Raw genomic sequence first — 18,098 nt, 5'->3', positions numbered from 1 at the left:
AGTCCCCAGCGGTCCGCTGCGTGTATGTATGAGCCCGTCTCCACCGCGTCCATCAATGAGGTTGTCAGCTTTGTGTCTGCCTGGCGTGCTCTGTTTGTAGGACGGCTGATTGAACCGCCAGTCCTCAGCCATGTTGTGGCATGTGTCACGTAGCTCTCTGCTCAGAGCGCCGTCCAGCAAAAAGCCACGAAGCTTAAAACGCTCTCTAAAGTTAGCGTTGGCTGCTTCCTGCTGGCCATGGTCACTCTGCTACAGCCTCTGTCACGGCCGTGTGGAGCTTGTGAGAAGGCGGTGTCGCTGTCAGATCTGTCCCTGGGAAAAGTAACGTTGAGCCGAAGTGAAAAAGGAACTACGTTTCGTTACGTAGCGCGTTAACTTAAAAAAGTAGTTTTGTTACTGTAACACTGATTATGACCCATCCAGACCTCTCAGCTGGTCTGGGTCAGATTCTGCTTCCTGTCCCCAAAGTCACAACTCACCAGAGAGGTTCAGTGTCTCTGCTCCACATACTGGATCTGGATCTAACTGCAGGTCTCACTTCTTTTAAATCAAGTCTGGAGACTTTTCTAATAATAATAATAATGAATTGAATTTATAAAGTGCTTTTCACAAACTCAAAGTCTCTTTACAGGGCAGGTAGATAATAAAAACAATGCAAAACAAAAAACAAAGTTCAGGCCCAGATGAAGGGAGGGGGGGGCTAGGGATAGGTAGAGGTGAAGAGATGGGTCTGGAGGGGGGACTGGAAGATGGAGAGGGACTCAGAGGTGCTGATCTCTTGGGGGAGGGAGGTCCAGAGCCTGGGAGCTGCTCTGTCCCCAAAACTGCAGAGGATGGACTTGATGCAACTTCTCTGATTGATGCTGCCTTTCTTTAAATCATTTCTTACACTACACACTCTCACTTTATTCTTTTTCTATTTCATACCAGTATTATTCTCTGTTATCTGTTTTTATTTTCTCTTTATCAGATGTTATTAATTGTTTGTAACGGCTCTTTAATGTTTTATAGTTTAATTGTCCTGCTGCTGTCTTGAGTCCTCCATCACTGCAGGCTGATGTGAAATGCATGCTGGGATATTTGAATAATAAACCATGAGGAAGGTGAATCAGACTGATGATGGAGGTCTGAGGGGTCAAAGGTCACCTCATGACTCCAGCTGGAGTCTAAACCTGCAGCTCCCAGACTGTAGAAACGTCATTAGTATGAATGTATTTACTGAAGTGGTCTGTCTGTGATCACAGATATAGAAATCAACTTCATAACTAACTGACCTCCTCTCTCTCTCTGCTGCTCCTGGTAACTGATGACTCATCAGCAGCTCTGCTTCTGATTGGCTGCTGTCCTGGAAGTCAAAGTAAAGAGTCGGGACTTTCCAGACGCTGCTGTGTTCAGGTGCTGCAGGAAATCTCAGTGTCTTCATAATAACTGAGTGTTACAGCTGATCCTCAGTGTCAGAGGAGGAGGTGGTAAACTCCTGGTTTTACAGAGACACCTGAAGGCATCGTGTGGTCTGACTGGTTTTGGTGGTGACCAGAGAACGAGGAACCAGTTCACCAAACACACCCAGACTCACAGATCAAGTTGTTATGATTCTCTCTACAGCTGCTGTATTATAACACACTAACACATCATCCTCATCATTTCATCTCTTCATTCATTTATAAAGGCAGCAGAGAAACTAACACATTATTAAATAATATTATACGTATTATTTATATATTAATCTGATTAATGTCCATTTCTTTTGTTAAACACTTGTTGGTTTAATCTGTTCATGTTGGAAATTATTTTCCCACAATGCATTGCTCAGAGGAAATAAAGGAGCATATACAACAAAATACGTCAAATATTAAATCTTTAGAGAAACATGAAAACATATTCCATCATAATAATAAAAGAGTAATATATGAATATATTGAGGTGACCAGTAAAGACTAGAAGAAGAAGTGTAACCAGCTTAATGTTGAGAGACGTCTTCACTGGTCACCAAGAAGAAGAGAGAATCAGACCTTTAGATCATCTAGAGAGGGACATGAGGGAACTGAGATTACTGTTGTAGCTTATTATTACAATCATACTATAATATTATATAATAATATAAAATAAGAGAAGGTTTTCTATTTTTAAAAACATTTTCTATTGATCAATACATTGTGTGTGATGTTAAATAATCAGTAGTGGTGTAACAGACGGTTCAGCATGTTAACTATGGATTAATATAACCAGAACCATAGTGAGAAGGTGAACTGCTGCTGTGAGACCTGATCCACATGATCAGGGGTCAAACTGGGAGGTAGGGACCAGAGACCAGACCAGAGACCAGAGACCAGAGACCAGACACCAGAGACCAGAGACCAGAGACCAGACCAGAGACCAGAGACCAGAGACCAGAGACCAGAGACCAGACCAGAGACCAGACACCAGAGACCAGAGACCAGAGACCAGACCAGAGACCAGAGACCAGAGACCAGACCAGAGACCAGAGACCAGAGACCAGAGACCAGACACCAGAGACCAGAGACCAGAGACCAGACCAGAGACCAGAGACCAGAGACCAGAGACCAGACCAGAGACCAGACACCAGAGACCAGAGACCAGAGACCAGACCAGAGACCAGAGACCAGACCAGAGACCAGAGACCAGAGACCAGAGACCAGACACCAGACACCAGAGACCAGAGACCAGAGACCAGACAGAGACCAGAGACCAGAGGTCAAACTGGGAGGTAGGGAGCAGAGACCAGAGACCAGAGACCAGAGACCAGAGACCAGAGACCAGAGACCAGATACCAGAGCCCAGAGACCAGATACCAGAGACCAGAGACCAGAGGTCAAACTGGGAGGTAGGGAGCAGAGACCAGAGACCAGACACCAGAGACCAGAGACCAGATACCAGAGACCAGAGACCAGAGACCAGAGACCAGACACCAGACACCAGAGACCAGAGGTCAAACTGGGAGGTAGGGACCAGAGACCAGAGACCAGAGACCAGAGACCAGAGACCAGAGACCAGGGACCAGAGACCAGAGACCAGAGACCAGAGGTCAAACTGGGAGGTAGGGAGCAGAGACCAGAGACCAGAGACCAGAGACCAGGGACCAGAGACCAGAGACCAGAGACCAGAGACCAGAGACCAGGGACCAGAGACCAGAGACCAGAGGTCAAACTGGGAGGTAGGGAGCAGAGACCAGACCAGAGACCAGAGACAAGAGGTCAAACTGGGAGGTAGGGACCAGAGACCAGACCAGAGACCAGAGACCAGAGACCATAGGTCAAACTGGGAGGTAGGGACCAGAGACCAGAGACCAGAGACCAGAGACCAGAGACCAGAGGTCAAACTGGGGGGTAGGGACCAGAGACCAGAGACCAGAGACCAGAAGTCAAACTGGGAGGTAGGGACCAGAGACCAGAGACCAGAAGTCAAACTGGGAGGTAGGGACCAGAGACCAGAGACCAGAGACCAGAGGTCAAACTGGGAGGTAGGGACCAGAGACCAGAGACCAGAAGTCAAACTGGGAGGTAGGGACCAGAGACCAGAGACCAGACACCAGAGACCAGAGACCAGAGACCAGAGACCAGAGACCAGAGACCAGACCAGAGACCAGAGACCAGAGACCAGACCAGAGACCAGAGACCAGAGACCAGAGACCAGAGACCAGACCAGACCAGAGACCAGAGACCAGAGACCAGAGTTCAAACTGGGAGGTAGGGACCAGAGACCAGAGACCAGATACCAGAGACCAGAGACCAGATACCAGAGACCAGAGACCAGAGACCAGAGGTCAAACTGGAAGGTAGGGACCAGAGACCAGAGACCAGAGACCAGAGACCAGAGACCAGAGACCAGACCAGAGACCAGAGACCAGAGACCAGAGGTCAAACTGGGAGGTAGGGAGCAGAGACCAGAGACCAGAGACCAGAGGTCAAACTGGGAGGTAGGGAGCAGAGACCAGACCAGAGACCAGAGACCAGAGACCAGAGACCAGAGGTCAGAGACCAGAGGTCAAACTGGGAGGTAGGGAGCAGAGACCAGAGACCAGAGACCAGAGACCAGAGACCAGAGACCAGAGACCAGAGGTCAAACTGGGAGGTAGGGAGCAGAGACCAGACCAGAGACCAGAGACCAGAGGTCAAACTGGGAGGTAGGGAGCAGAGACCAGAGACCAGAGACCAGAGACCAGAGACCAGAGACAAGAGGTCAAACTGGGAGGTAGGGACCAGAGACCAGAGACCAGAGACCAGAGACCAGAGACCAGAGACCAGAGGTCAAACTGGGAGGTAGGGACCAGAGACCAGAGACCAGAGACCAGAGACCAGGGTGTTATCATGTCTGTGTTCTAGGACTCTATCAACAGGAAGCTGTCCTGAACAGACCTGAGACCAGTAGTGTGTCTCAAATCGCGCACTTCCCTTAGTGCACTAAGGGAAGTGCACTTCGTACACTATGTACTTACTTGCGTAGTGCGTAAAATTTGACAGGGGAGTGTTGTCTCAAATCGCGCTCTGTCTTATGTACTTACCGGAAGTGACGATCAAAACATCGCAGTCCTCCTCTTTCTTCTTCTGTGAAAATGTGAATTGTACCCAGGGCAGAGCATTCCCGCCACCTGTTGTCGCCCGCGAAACTTACATTTTTCTGCTTTGTTCTTCAAAATGAATGCTATTGTTGTTATTGTTGCTTGTATTTGCCCTCTGTTTTTCGCGAGAATGAGAGGATTGCGACGACGCCGTCGTGTCATCCAACTCCTTTTAGCGGAAAACATACCGGTATGTTGATATTCATACTTTGCTCTTAATTCATTTTTTTTTTAAATACCCCAAAATGACCATTATGAGTTACTATAGCAAAAGTGGAGGAATAAAATTGTGTCCAACTGATATTAGCTAACGTTAATATAGATAGTCATATTATGTTTATATAAGAATGTTTAATTTTAATGATTCATCTATTAGCTAGCCACTTACAGTGACAATAAATGCATAGGAAACCCAATAGACATTTAAATAGATTCTAGCTACAGTCATGCAAAGTACAACGCTAAAGATAACACACCACATGAAATACGTTCAATACAATTTTATTTTAAAAGATGGTCCTGTGTTAATTGTTCTACAGGCTCCCAACCCCAGGCAGTACTGCCAGCTCAACAACACGGTGCCGTTGCTGGCCCTGTATTTTGATGGGGAAAGCGACATGAGGGTAGACTTCAGACTCTCCAGGGGATCCTTCAACGGTCTGATGGCCATCCTCGGCACGGCGTGTGACCATGGCTGGGGACCTGTCATCGAGGCCCTCGTCTTCCTCTTTTGGCTCGCCAGCGGTACCTCTTACCGTGTTGTAGCCAGAGCCTTTGCTATGCCCCGGGCCACTGTGCACCGTGCTGTCCACCAGACCAGCAGGGAGTCCTCTCTCTCCTCCCCCAGGTCGTTCGCCTTCCATCAGAGGAGGACTTGCCTCATGTTGGTGCAGGTTTTGCACGATTGGCCGGGTCAGCGGCCTTCAACAGGGTTGTCGGCAGCATTGATGGATGCCATGTCCGTGTGACGCCCCCCATCGATGACGCAGCCTGTTACCTGAACAGGAAGATTTTTTATTCTGTTCAATTTCAGGCTGTGTGTGACCACACAGCGAAGTTCATCGACGTTTTCATTGGCTTCCCCGGGTCGGCTCATGATGCGAGGGTTTTAAAACACAGCCCCCTGTACTACCAGCAAAGGTACCCTCCACCTGGTTTCTGCATCATTGGGGATGGTGGCTACCCCTGCCTCAGGCAACCCATCGCCCTCATGACTCCCTACAGGCAGCCTCTACACAACCAACTCCAGGTCCGCTTCAACGGGCACCTGTCTAGAGCGAGGTGTGTTGTGGAAAGAGCCTTTGGCATCCTGAAGACCAGATGGAGGTCCATATTTTTGAAGGCGCTGGAGGTGGATGTCCTCTATGTCCCGGAGGTCATTGCCTGCTGCACAGTGTTGCACAACATCTGCCTGAGCAATGGGGACCTGTTGGAGGCAGAAGATGATGTGGAGGGAGAAGCAGGGGACTATCCACAACCAGCCCCTCAAGGTGCTATCTGTGGAGCAGAGGACAGGCACAGGATGGCAATGACGTGTGTTGTACCGGACCACGATTATGCAATTTAAATGTTGTTTTTTTTTGTTTTTGCTGTTCTTGTTCTTCTGCTGTTCTTGTTCTTTTGTGAAATCTTATGTTGTTCTTGTTAATCAGTTCACTAATCAGTTCACTAATCAGTTCAATAATCAGTTCAAAAAAATTTAAGCAATCCCAGAAATGCTTGTTACTAACTTAGCTCCGGGGAGTTTACTCCCCGGAGTCATTATGTTTGTTTTTTTTCAGCCCAGCATATTTCCTTGGATTAGGGTGGCACCTAAATCATGATTGCAGCTGATGCCGTGGTCCTGATGCATGCCCTGTTACACCCTGCAGTGCCCTGCAGTGTCCTGCTACATCCTGTATCGCCCTGCAGTGCCATGAACTACTACATCTATTTCTAGTCACTGTTCCATTATCTTTACTGTGATTATTATTGCCACTGTTCATCACACCCCCATATTTTATTTATATATATATATATGAGGGTAACCATCACACTTTCAGAGTACAGTAATAACAGACAGATCATATAGTTATTAATTACATTTATTTATTTACAAGCTTCTCCAGCAAAGACAGGAAGCGCTCCTCCCTCATGCCTACCTCCCTGTCTCTCCTCTCCTCCCTCTCCCTCATCTCTTTGTCTCTTCTCTCATCCCTCTCCCTCATCTCTGCGAAACGCCGTTCCTCTCTCTCCACTGCCTCACGGTGCCACCTCTCCTCTCTTTCATCTCTTGCTTCCTCTCTCTCGCTTGCCTTCTCCTCCATCTTCTTCATCTCCTGCTCATACATCTGCTCCCTCTCTTCTAATTCCTTCAGGGCCTCCACGACATCCACTCGCCTCCGTTTTGGAGTGGATGCCGTGGAAGCCCTGGCTGTGTCCCTTTCTGGGGTCACCACCGAGGGGGGTTCAACAACCGCCACGTCCTGGGATGATGAGGCAATGAGGACAGGCGGCGTTACAGACGGCCTGCCCCCAATTGCCTCATCCATCAAAGCATACCACTTCCAGGACGCAGCGGTTGCCTCACCCCCCTCAGTGCTGACCCCAGTTCTGGGGCATTTGAGATCCTACGGACAAAACAGAAAACACTTCAATTTAAGATCAAAACAAACTAAAATTAAATGCTTACATCCTTAGGGCTGATTAACTCACAATTATTCTGACAGTTAACCAACCTTGTATTTTTGTTTCAGGTTCTCCCATTTTTTTTTTAAAAAAAGGGGGGTAAGCCTGTCCTGCAGCCCTCGACTTTCAACGTACGCCCTAATGAAAATACAATTTGTATGAGGCCAGCAATGTAAAGTATAGGGCCACAGTACAATATATAACGATAGGAAGATATTATACACATTTACTTACTCATATCCATTCAGGGCAGCATTCCGCTTGCCCGTAAAGCTGGAGGCATTCACCCTCCTCCACTGGATGAGGGACCTTGTGTCCTCGTCTGTCCCTAACGATTATATAAGTCAGATCAGGACAGAAACAGCACTGTTAATACGTTACAACATTACATGCATTAACGTACTGTAACATTACTGCTAATATGTAATTTATATTTACAAGATCACACATCTAACACTAAATCTTCTACAGTGAGGACGATAGTGTGGCTAGATAGCCTCATTTTCGGCGTAATTAGAGTATTTACAGTTTGAATTTCGTCACGCCACTTACGTAACATCTACCCCAAGGTCTAATAAAGCTAACAATTGTGTCGGATTTCAATTTAACACATTTTTTTGTGAACATCAGGGGTATAGAAGTAACTTCATACTCTTTGGTTTAACTGTGCCGCTGTAAGATAGCTAGCTAAGGTTAGCTAAAGCTAGCTTGATAGAACGTCAAATTACGGTACATATAAACGTTATAATTCGCGGTACAAAAATCATCACCGACTGCAAAATTACCTTAATATACATAACCAGGTGGCTTATATGTTATACAAGTATAGCAAAATGATTTAAACTTACATTTGTAATGCTCGATCGCTGTCGCGTCTTCGGCCGCCATTATCGAAAGTTTTTTAAACTTTTGTTAGCTCCGCCCCTTCCGCTACGTAGCAAAGATGGCGACCGTTGAGTGTGGAAAGTGTCCATCGATCCACACTCAATTTTTTGAGCGTTATGAGTGCACCATCGGGGTACTTGTAGTGCACTGCATTTACCACATTTCGACGAGTGACATTTTGAGTGTACTCAAAAAGCTAGTATAAGTGCAGAAGTGCGCGATTTGAGACACACCACTAGTTATCACTATACTCAACAGCAGCTAACGTTAGCCTACCGCTAGCTAGTTAACACTACACTCAACAGCAGCTAACGTTAGCCTACCCCTAGTTAGTTAACACTACACTCAACAGCAAACATTAGCCTACCGCTAGCTAGTTAACACTACACTCAACAGCAGCTAACGTTAGCCTACCGCTAGCTAGATAACACTACACTCGACAGTAGCTAACGTTAGCCTACCGCTAGCTAGTTAACACTACACTCGACAACAGCTAACGTTAGCCTACCCCTAGCTAGTTAACACTACACTCGACAACAGCTGACGTTAGCCTACCGCTAGCTAGTTAACACTACACTCGACAGCAGCTAACGTTAGCCTACCGCTAGCTATATAACACTACACTCGACAGTAGCTAACGTTAGCCTACCCCTAGCTAGTTAACACTACACTCAACAGCAAACATTAGCCTACCGCTACCTAGTTATCACTATACTCAACAGCAGCTAACGTTAGCCTACCGCTAGTTAGTTAACACTACACTTGACAACAGCTAACGTTAGCCTACTGCTAGCTAGTTATCACTATACTCAACAGCAGCTAACGTTAGCCTACCGCTAGCTAGTTAACACTATACTCAACAGCAGCTAACGTTAGCCTACCGCTAGCTAGTTAACACTATACTCAACAGCAGCTAATATTAGCCTACCCCTAGCTAGTTAACAATACACTCGACAACAGCTAACGTTAGCCTACCCCTAGCTAGTTAACACTACTCTCGACAGCAGCTAACGTTAGCCTACCGCTAGCTAGTTAACACTATACTCAACAGCAGCTAACGTTAGCCTACCGCAAGCTAGTTAACACTACACTCGACAACAGCTAACGTTAGCCTACCGCTAGCTAGTTAACACTACACTCGACAACAGCTAACGTTAGCCTACCGCTAGTTAGTTAACACTACACTTGACAACAGCTAACGTTAGCCTACTGCTAGCTAGTTATCACTATACTCAACAGCAGCTAACGTTAGCCTACCGCTAGCTATATAACACTACACTCGACAGTAGCTAACGTTAGCCTACCCCTAGGTAGTTAACACTACACTCAACAGCAAACATTAGCCTACCGCTACCTAGTTATCACTATACTCAACAGCAGCTAACGTTAGCCTACTGCTAGCTAGTTAACACTACACTCGACAACAGCTAACGTTAGCCTACCCCTAGCTAGTTAACACTACTCTCGACAGCAGCTAGCGTTAGCCTACCGCTAGCTAGTTAACACTATACTCAACAGCAGCTAACGTTAGCCTACCGCAAGCTAGTTAACACTACACTCGACAACAGCTAACGTTAGCCTACCGCTAGCTAGTTAACACTACACTCAACAGCAGCTAACGTTAGCCTACCCCTAGTTATTTAACACTACACTCAACAGCAAACATTAGCCTAACCCTAGTTAGTTAACACTACACTCAACAGTAAACATTAGCCTACCGCTAGTTAGTTAACACTATACTCAACAGCAGCTAACGTTAGCCTACCGCTAGCTAGTTAACACTACACTCAACAGCAGCTAACGTTAGCCTACCCCTAGTTAGTTAACACTACACTCAACAGCAAACATTAGCCTACCGCTAGCTAGTTAACACTACACTCAACAGCAGCTAACGTTAGCCTACCGCTAGCTAGTTAATACTACACTCGACAGCAGCTAACGTTAGCATACCGCTAGCTATATAACACTACACTCGACAGTAGCTAACGTTAGCCTACCCCTAGCTAGTTAACACTACACTCAACAGCAAACATTAGCCTACCACTAGCTAGTTATCACTATACTCAACAGCAGCTAACGTTAGCCTACCGCTAGCTAGTTAACACTACACTCGACAACAGCTAACGTTAGCCTACCCCTAGCTAGTTAACACTACTCTCGACAGCAGCTAACGTTAGCCTACCGCTAGCTAGTTAACACTATACTCAACAGCAGCTAACGTTAGCCTACCGCAAGCTAGTTAACACTACACTCGACAACAGCTAACGTTAGCCTACCGCTAGCTAGTTAACACTACACTCGACAGCAGCTAACGTTAGCCTACCGCTAGCTAGTTAACACTATACTCAACAGCAGCTAACGTTAGCCTACCGCAAGCTAGTTAACACTACACTCGACAGTAGCTAACGTTAGCCTACCCCTAGCTAGTTAACACTACACTCAACAGCAAACATTAGCCTACCACTAGCTAGTTATCACTATACTCAACAGCAGCTAACGTTAGCCTACCGCTAGCTAGTTAACACTACACTCGACAACAGCTAACGTTAGCCTACCCCTAGCTAGTTAACACTACTCTCGACAGCAGCTAACGTTAGCCTACCGCTAGCTAGTTAACACTATACTCAACAGCAGCTAACGTTAGCCTACCGCAAGCTAGTTAACACTACACTCGACAACAGCTAACGTTAGCCTACCGCTAGCTAGTTAACACTACACTCGACAGCAGCTAACGTTAGCCTACCCCTAGTTAGTTAACACTACACTCAACAGCAAACATTAGCCTACCGCTAGCTAGTTAACACTATACTCAACAGCAGCTAACGTTAGCCTACCCCTAGTTAGTTAACACTACACTCAACAGCAAACGTTAGCCTACCGCTAGCTAGTTAACACTACACTCAACAGCAGCTAACGTTAGCCTACCACTAGCTAGTAGCTGGGTTAAACACAGTTACAATGCTGACAGCTAACGCTGAACGGTGTAAAGTGTGACTGTGTTTTACTGTAGAGGATTCAACACCAGGATGTAACAATCTGCAGCTGCTGTTGTCGGAACAACACAGACGGTGCGTTCAATAAAACTGGTAAACTACAGCTTCATGGTGCATTTGAAGTTATTGTAAATGTCCTCGGTGGTTGTTTTTGTCGTTCAACAGTAATTTACTAGTGAAATAAGTTATTGTTATTGTTATACATTATTATGAAATCATTTAATTTTGACCATATGGCCTTAGCAATAAACAAGCTGTTCTTTAATGTCACCAACTGTTGTTTAGTACCTTTGTTTTCTTTTCTTTTTTTACTTTCTTAAAAAGTATCGGTTCAGGTACCGTTAATTATGTATGTGATTAATTTTGATTAATTAATCACAGAGTCTGTAATTAATGAGATTACATTTTTTAATCGATTAACAGCCCTAATATATATATATATATATATATATATATATATATATATATATATATATATATATATATATAATGATCCTCTGAGACGTTCTCCAGTAACAAAGACAGAAAGACAACAGTTTATAACTAATACTGTAGTGAAGATCAGGGGAGCTACTGGTCGCTGCTACTGCTAACAACAGTAAGTCTGGTTCTAATGTTAGATCATTAACACACAAACTCCCTCCTCACTCTGTGGAGTCCTGAACAGACCTGAGACCAGGTGTTATCATGTCTGTGTTGTAGGACTCTAACAACAGGAAGAAGAACATCTGTTATTATTAAAATACTAAAGAACATCTGTTATTATTAAAATACAAAAGAACATCTGTTTTTATTAAAATACTAAAGAACATCTGTTATTATTAAAATACTAAAGAACATCTGATATTATTAAAGGACTTTCTACAACTGAACACCACCTTTATATTACTTTATATAAAAATATCATCTAGTCAAACTATACGAAGTTTTTAACTCAACATCAACATCTGAATTTAAAGACTTTATTTTAAAAACACTTCAAACTAGAAACAGTTTAAAAGTACCCATTAAAAGACTTTATAACAGTATTTCTCTCTGATCTGTCATCATGTCTGAGTATTACAGTTCATGTGAGCAGCAGCAGCCTGGCTCTACCTGGACACTGATGACATCATCTCATCTCTGCTCTCTGATTGGCTGCTCAGAGTGTAAGAGATCAGCTGCTGCTGGAGTTTCTGTCAGTCGTCTTCAGACTGTGGTTCAGGTCTACAGAGAGACTCAGACAGGTTCAGGTCTACAGAGAGACTCAGACAGGTTCAGGTCTACAGAGAGACTCAGACAGGTTCAGGTCTACAGAGAGACTCAGACAGGTTCAGGTCTACAGAGAGACTCAGACAGGTTCAGGTCTACAGAGAGTCTCAGACAGGTTCAGGTCTACAGAGAGTCTCAGACAGGTTCAGGTCTACAGAGAGATGAAGATGATGAAGATGATGAAGATGATGATGGTCCTCGTCCTCTCTGGTCTCCTCTGTGTCTCAGCTGACGGTAAGTTTCAGTCAGATATAATCTCATATATCAGTCAGATATAATCTCATATATCAGTCAGATATAATCTCATGTATCAGTCAGATATAATCTCATATATCAATCAGATATAATCTCATATATCAGTCAGATATAATCTCATATATCAGTCAGATATAATCTCATGTATCAGTCAGATATAATCTCATGTATCAGTCAGATATAATCTCATGTATCAGTCAGATATAATCTCATGTATCAGTCAGATATAATCTCATGTATCAGTCAGATATAATCTCATGTATCAGTCAGATATAATCTCATATATCAGTCAGATATAATCTCTGATGGTGTAAACAGTAAACAGGTTGTTAGTCTAACAACAGTCAGAGTTTCAGCAGCTGATCTTCTGTCTGGTTTCTCTCCAGTTCTACATCAGGACCTTAATATCGGCGGCTGTTCAGAGTCTGATGGAGAGATGGTGTATACTCTGGATGGTGAAGAGAAGTGGTACGCAGACTTCATCAACAAGAGAGGAGTCGAGCCTCAGCCCAGTTTCATAGATCATATTACCTACCAGGAAGGAACTTATGAATCAGCTGTGGCTAATCTACAGATCTGCAGATCTAACCTGAAGACTTTACGTGAAGCGTTGAAGGACCTCCCAGTGGAGCACGGTAACAACAAACACATCTCATACTTCACTCTCTTTTATTTATTTTCAGATTTCATTTAATGTCTGACTTTCTGTAATAAATATGTAATATGAAAGTATTTAACAGCAGTCCTATGAAGTAAATAAAAAGCATTAACATACTAATGTCTTTGATTTATTTAACTGATTTGTTTGTTATTTTGTGTTTTAATCAAATATTTTAATTTAATTAAATTTCAGGGAGCAGAAAACATCTTCTTTTGATTTAATGTGTGAATGGTTATATGAAACTAGTTATCAGCAACACCAAACCAGATATTAAGAACCAACCCTGTGATGACAGATCTCCATCCTGTTTAAGTTGTTGATGACTTTAACAGATCTGAATTTAAGATTGAGTTTCCCATTCTACTGCCTGTCTGTCAGATCCCTCCTTACTCTATCTCCCTGATGATATTGGGGTGGGTATTACTATAATTTACACATTATTAAGACCCCTGAGACAAAGTTGTGATACATATATATAAAACTGACTTCACCTGACTTACAATGATAATTATAATGTTTCCACCTTGAGATTTTAAATTGACATAAATATATATTAATGATCTGTGTCTGTCTCCAGACCCTCCTTCCAGTGTGATGGTCTACCCCAAAGAAGACGTGGAGCTCAGAGAGAAGAACACCCTCATCTGTTATGTGACTGGTTTCTATCCTGCTCCTGTCAACTTCTACTGGACAAAGAACGGAGAGAACGTCACCCAAGGAACCAGCACCAACGTTCCCTACCCCAACAAAGACGGTTCCTTCAACCAGTTCTCCAGACTGGAGTTCATCCCACAGCTGGGAGACATCTACAGCTGTACAGTCAAACATCTGGCCCTGGACCAACCACTGACCAGAATCTGGGGTCAGACAACTTTATTAACACTCACACTGAATACAATCAGCTCATTAACCAACCACTGACCAGAATCTGGGGTCAGACAACTTTATTAACACTCACACTAAATACAATCAGCTCATTAACCAATCACTGACCAGATGTGGATCTTAATGTCTCTGTGTCTGTGTCTCCAGATGTGGATCTTAATGTCTCTGTGTCTCTGTCTCCAGATGTGGATCTTAATGTCTCTGTGTCTCTGTCTCCAGATGTGGATCTTAATGTCTCTGTGTCTCTGTCTCCAGATGTGGATTTTAATGTCTCTGTGTCTCTGTCTCCAGATGTGGATCTTAATGTCTCTGTCTCCAGATGTGGATCTTAATGTCTCTGTGTCTCTGTCTCCAGATGTGGATCTTAATGTCTCTGTGTCTCTGTCTCCAGATGTGGATCTTAATGTCTCTGTGTCTCTGTCTCCAGATGTGGATCTTAATGTCTCTGTGTCTCTGTCTCCAGATGTGGATTTTAATGTCTCTGTGTCTCTGTCTCCAGATGTGGATCTTAATGTCTCTGTCTCCAGATGTGGATCTTAATGTCTCTGTGTCTCTGTGTCTCCAGATGTGGATCTTAATGTCTCTGTGTCTCTGTCTCCAGATGTGGATCTTAATGTCTCTGTCTCCAGATGTGGATCTTAATGTCTCTGTGTCTCTGTCTCCAGATGTGGATTTTAATGTCTCTGTGTCTCTGTCTCCAGATGTGGATCTTAATGTCTCTGTGTCTCTGTCTCCAGATGTGGATTTTAATGTCTCTGTGTCTCTGTCTCCAGATGTGGATCTTAATGTCTCTGTGTCTCTGTCTCCAGATGTGGATTTTAATGTCTCTGTGTCTCTGTCTCCAGATGTGGATCTTAATGTCTCTGTCTCCAGATGTGGATCTTAATGTCTCTGTGTCTCTGTCTCCAGATGTGGATTTTAATGTCTCTGTGTCTCTGTCTCCAGATGTGGATCTTAATGTCTCTGTGTCTCTGTCTCCAGATGTGGATCTTAATGTCTCTGTGTCTCTGTCTCCAGATGTGGATCTTAATGTCTCTGTCTCCAGATGTGGATCTTAATGTCTCTGTGTCTCTGTCTCCAGATGTGGATCTTAATGTCTCTGTGTCTCTGTCTCCAGATGTGGATCTTAATGTCTCTGTGTCTCTGTCTCCAGATGTGGATTTTAATGTCTCTGTGTCTCTGTCTCCAGATGTGGATCTTAATGTCTCTGTGTCTCTGTCTCCAGATGTGGATCTTAATGTCTCTGTGTCTCTGTCTCCAGATGTGGATTTTAATGTCTCTGTGTCTCTGTCTCCAGATGTGGATCTTAATGTCTCTGTCTCCAGATGTGGATCTTAATGTCTCTGTGTCTCTGTCTCCAGATGTGGATTTTAATGTCTCTGTGTCTCTGTCTCCAGATGTGGATCTTAATGTCTCTGTGTCTCTGTCTCCAGATGTGGATCTTAATGTCTCTGTGTCTCTGTGTCTCCAGATGTGGATCTTAATGTCTCTGTGTCTCTGTCTCCAGATGTGGATCTTAATGTCTCTGTGTCTCTGTCTCCAGATGTGGATCTTAATGTCTCTGTGTCTCCAGATGTGGATTTTAATGTCTCTGTGTCTCTGTCTCCAGATGTGGATCTTAATGTCTCTGTGTCTCTGTCTCCAGATGTGGATCTTAATGTCTCTGTGTCTCCAGATGTGGATCTTAATGTCTCTGTGTCTCTGTCTCCAGATGTGGATCTTAATGTCTCTGTGTCTCCAGATGTGGATTTTAATGTCTCTGTGTCTCTGTCTCCAGATGTGGATCTTAATGTCTCTGTGTCTCTGTCTCCAGATGTGGATCTTAATGTCTCTGTGTCTCTGTCTCCAGATGTGGATCTTAATGTCTCTGTGTCTCTGTCTCCAGATGTGGATTTTAATGTCTCTGTGTCTCTGTCTCCAGATGTGGATCTTAATGTCTCTGTGTCTCTGTCTCCAGATGTGGATTTTAATGTCTCTGTGTCTCTGTCTCCAGATGTGGATCTTAATGTCTCTGTCTCCAGATGTGGATCTTAATGTCTCTGTGTCTCTGTCTCCAGATGTGGATTTTAATGTCTCTGTGTCTCTGTCTCCAGATGTGGATCTTAATGTCTCTGTGTCTCCAGATGTGGATCTTAATGTCTCTGTCTCCAGATGTGGATCTTAATGTCTCTGTGTCTCTGTCTCCAGATGTGGATCTTAATGTCTCTGTGTCTCTGTCTCCAGATGTGGATCTTAATGTCTCTGTGTCTCTGTCTCCAGATGTGGATCTTAATGTCTCTGTGTCTCTGTCTCCAGATGTGGATCTTAATGTCTCTGTGTCTCTGTCTCCAGATGTGGATTTTAATGTCTCTGTGTCTCTGTCTCCAGATGTGGATCTTAATGTCTCTGTCTCCAGATGTGGATCTTAATGTCTCTGTGTCTCTGTCTCCAGATGTGGATTTTAATGTCTCTGTGTCTCTGTCTCCAGATGTGGATCTTAATGTCTCTGTGTCTCTGTGTCTCCAGATGTGGATCTTAATGTCTCTGTCTCCAGATGTGGATCTTAATGTCTCTGTGTCTCTGTCTCCAGATGTGGATCTTAATGTCTCTGTGTGTCTGTCTCCAGATGTGGATCTTAATGTCTCTGTGTCTCTGTCTCCAGATGTGGATCTTAATGTCTCTGTGTCTCCAGATGTGGATCTTAATGTCTCTGTCTCTGTGTCTCCAGATGTGGATCTTAATGTCTCTGTGTTTGCGTCTCCAGATGTGGATCTTAATGTTTGTGTCTCCAGATGTGGATCTTAATGTCTCTGTGTTTGCGTCTCCAGATGTGGATCTTAATGTCTCTGTGTCTCTGTCTCCAGATGTGGATCTTAATGTCTCTGTGTCTCTGTCTCCAGATGTGTATCTTAATGTCTCTGTGTCTCTGTCTCCAGATGTGGATCTTAATGTCTCTGTGTCTCTGTCTCCAGATGTGGATCTTAATGTCTCTGTGTCTCTGTCTCCAGATGTGGATCTTAATGTCTCTGTGTCTCTGTCTCCAGATGTGGAGAAGACTCAGCCCGGTATTGGACCTGCAGTTTTCTGTGGACTGGGTCTGACTGTGGGTCTGCTCGGTGTGGCTGCTGGAACCTTCTTCCTCATCAAAGGAAACGAGTGCAGCTGATTGGCTGGGACTGATGATGATGTCATTAGGGTTATGTAGAGCAGATGTGGTACAGATGTGAGGAGCTGCTTCCTGAAGATTTAACTGGTTCTTTCTGCTTCATAGAGATATTAAATATATCTGAATGTTATTAACAGCTTCTACACAAACTCTCTGATGTTCTCTGCAGGAAATTCATATTTTAAACTAATGATCTGTGTTGTTATTATCTCAATAAATAATCATTTTAGAAACATTCTCACATGAATTACTGCTGGTATGAAATGTTAATGTTAACAAACTACACAAATAAAATAACTGATTTAACCAATGAATGTAAATCAATGTTAATCAATATGAATAAAGGTGAAGTCTGTGTAACATTAGTGTGTCCTGTTTGTTATTATAACCAGTCTGACCTGGTTAGGGTTAACCACTCTAACACTAACCTAGTGATGGTAACATTGTTGTTAGGTCTTCTGTAAGTTTTATTATTTTACAACAGGGACTTCAAACTCGTTTTAGTTGATGGATCACATCCCCTAATCTGATCTGATCTGATCTGATCTCCAGTGGGCCGGACCAGTACACCTCTCCAGAAACATCAGGAACTTTATCTGCCACAGAGGTTCTTGTCAGTTGGATGTTGGCAAACACAAGTTGCTTCTGGTACGACAGCTAAGGCCATCGTAGGAAAATATGAATAATGTTACGGTCTGGGAGAGAAGGGCAATATTTTGAGAAAAAATGTCTTCTCTAATATCAAAGATTAAAGTCGTAAATTCACTGAAAGAGAAC

General features: G+C 43.9%; 1 protein-coding gene across 2 annotated transcripts; it reads left to right on the top strand.

Annotated features, from left to right (window-relative positions):
* Positions 1 to 12,324: 12,324 nt before the first annotated feature.
* LOC116061921 (HLA class II histocompatibility antigen, DP alpha 1 chain-like) lies at positions 12,325 to 17,686 on the top strand. Of its 2 annotated transcripts, none has more exons than XM_031316292.2 (4): positions 12,325 to 12,609; positions 13,017 to 13,265; positions 13,869 to 14,224; positions 17,200 to 17,303. In XM_031316292.2, the coding sequence occupies exons 1-3, from the start codon at positions 12,537 to 12,539 to the stop codon at positions 14,210 to 14,212; spliced, it is 666 nt and encodes a 221-aa protein (XP_031172152.2). In that variant the 5' UTR covers positions 12,325 to 12,536; the 3' UTR covers positions 14,213 to 14,224; positions 17,200 to 17,303. The 2 variants fall into 2 exon arrangements, with proteins under 2 accessions (XP_031172152.2, XP_031172153.1); XM_031316293.2 differs by having other exon boundaries at positions 12,327 to 12,609; positions 13,869 to 14,153; positions 17,200 to 17,686.
* Positions 17,687 to 18,098: the final 412 nt, after the last annotated feature.

Source organism: Sander lucioperca, chromosome 17, assembly GCF_008315115.2.
Source record: "Sander lucioperca isolate FBNREF2018 chromosome 17, SLUC_FBN_1.2, whole genome shotgun sequence".
NCBI lineage: Eukaryota > Metazoa > Chordata > Actinopteri > Perciformes > Percidae > Sander > Sander lucioperca.
This window is presented reverse-complemented; position numbering and strand designations above follow the sequence as displayed.

What these genes read in the sequence shown, in the direction of transcription:
- LOC116061921 (XM_031316293.2), top strand. Translation starts at nt 12,537, where the DNA reads ATGAAGATGATGAAGATGATGAAGATGATGATGGTCCTCGTCCTCTCT. An exon ending in CCTCTGTGTCTCAGCTGACG is followed by an intron (nt 12,610 to 13,016) that starts GTAAGTTTCAGT and finishes GTTTCTCTCCAG; the next exon opens with TTCTACATCAGGACCTTAAT. An exon ending in ACCACTGACCAGAATCTGGG is followed by an intron (nt 14,154 to 17,199) that starts GTCAGACAACTT and finishes CTCTGTCTCCAG; the next exon opens with ATGTGGAGAAGACTCAGCCC.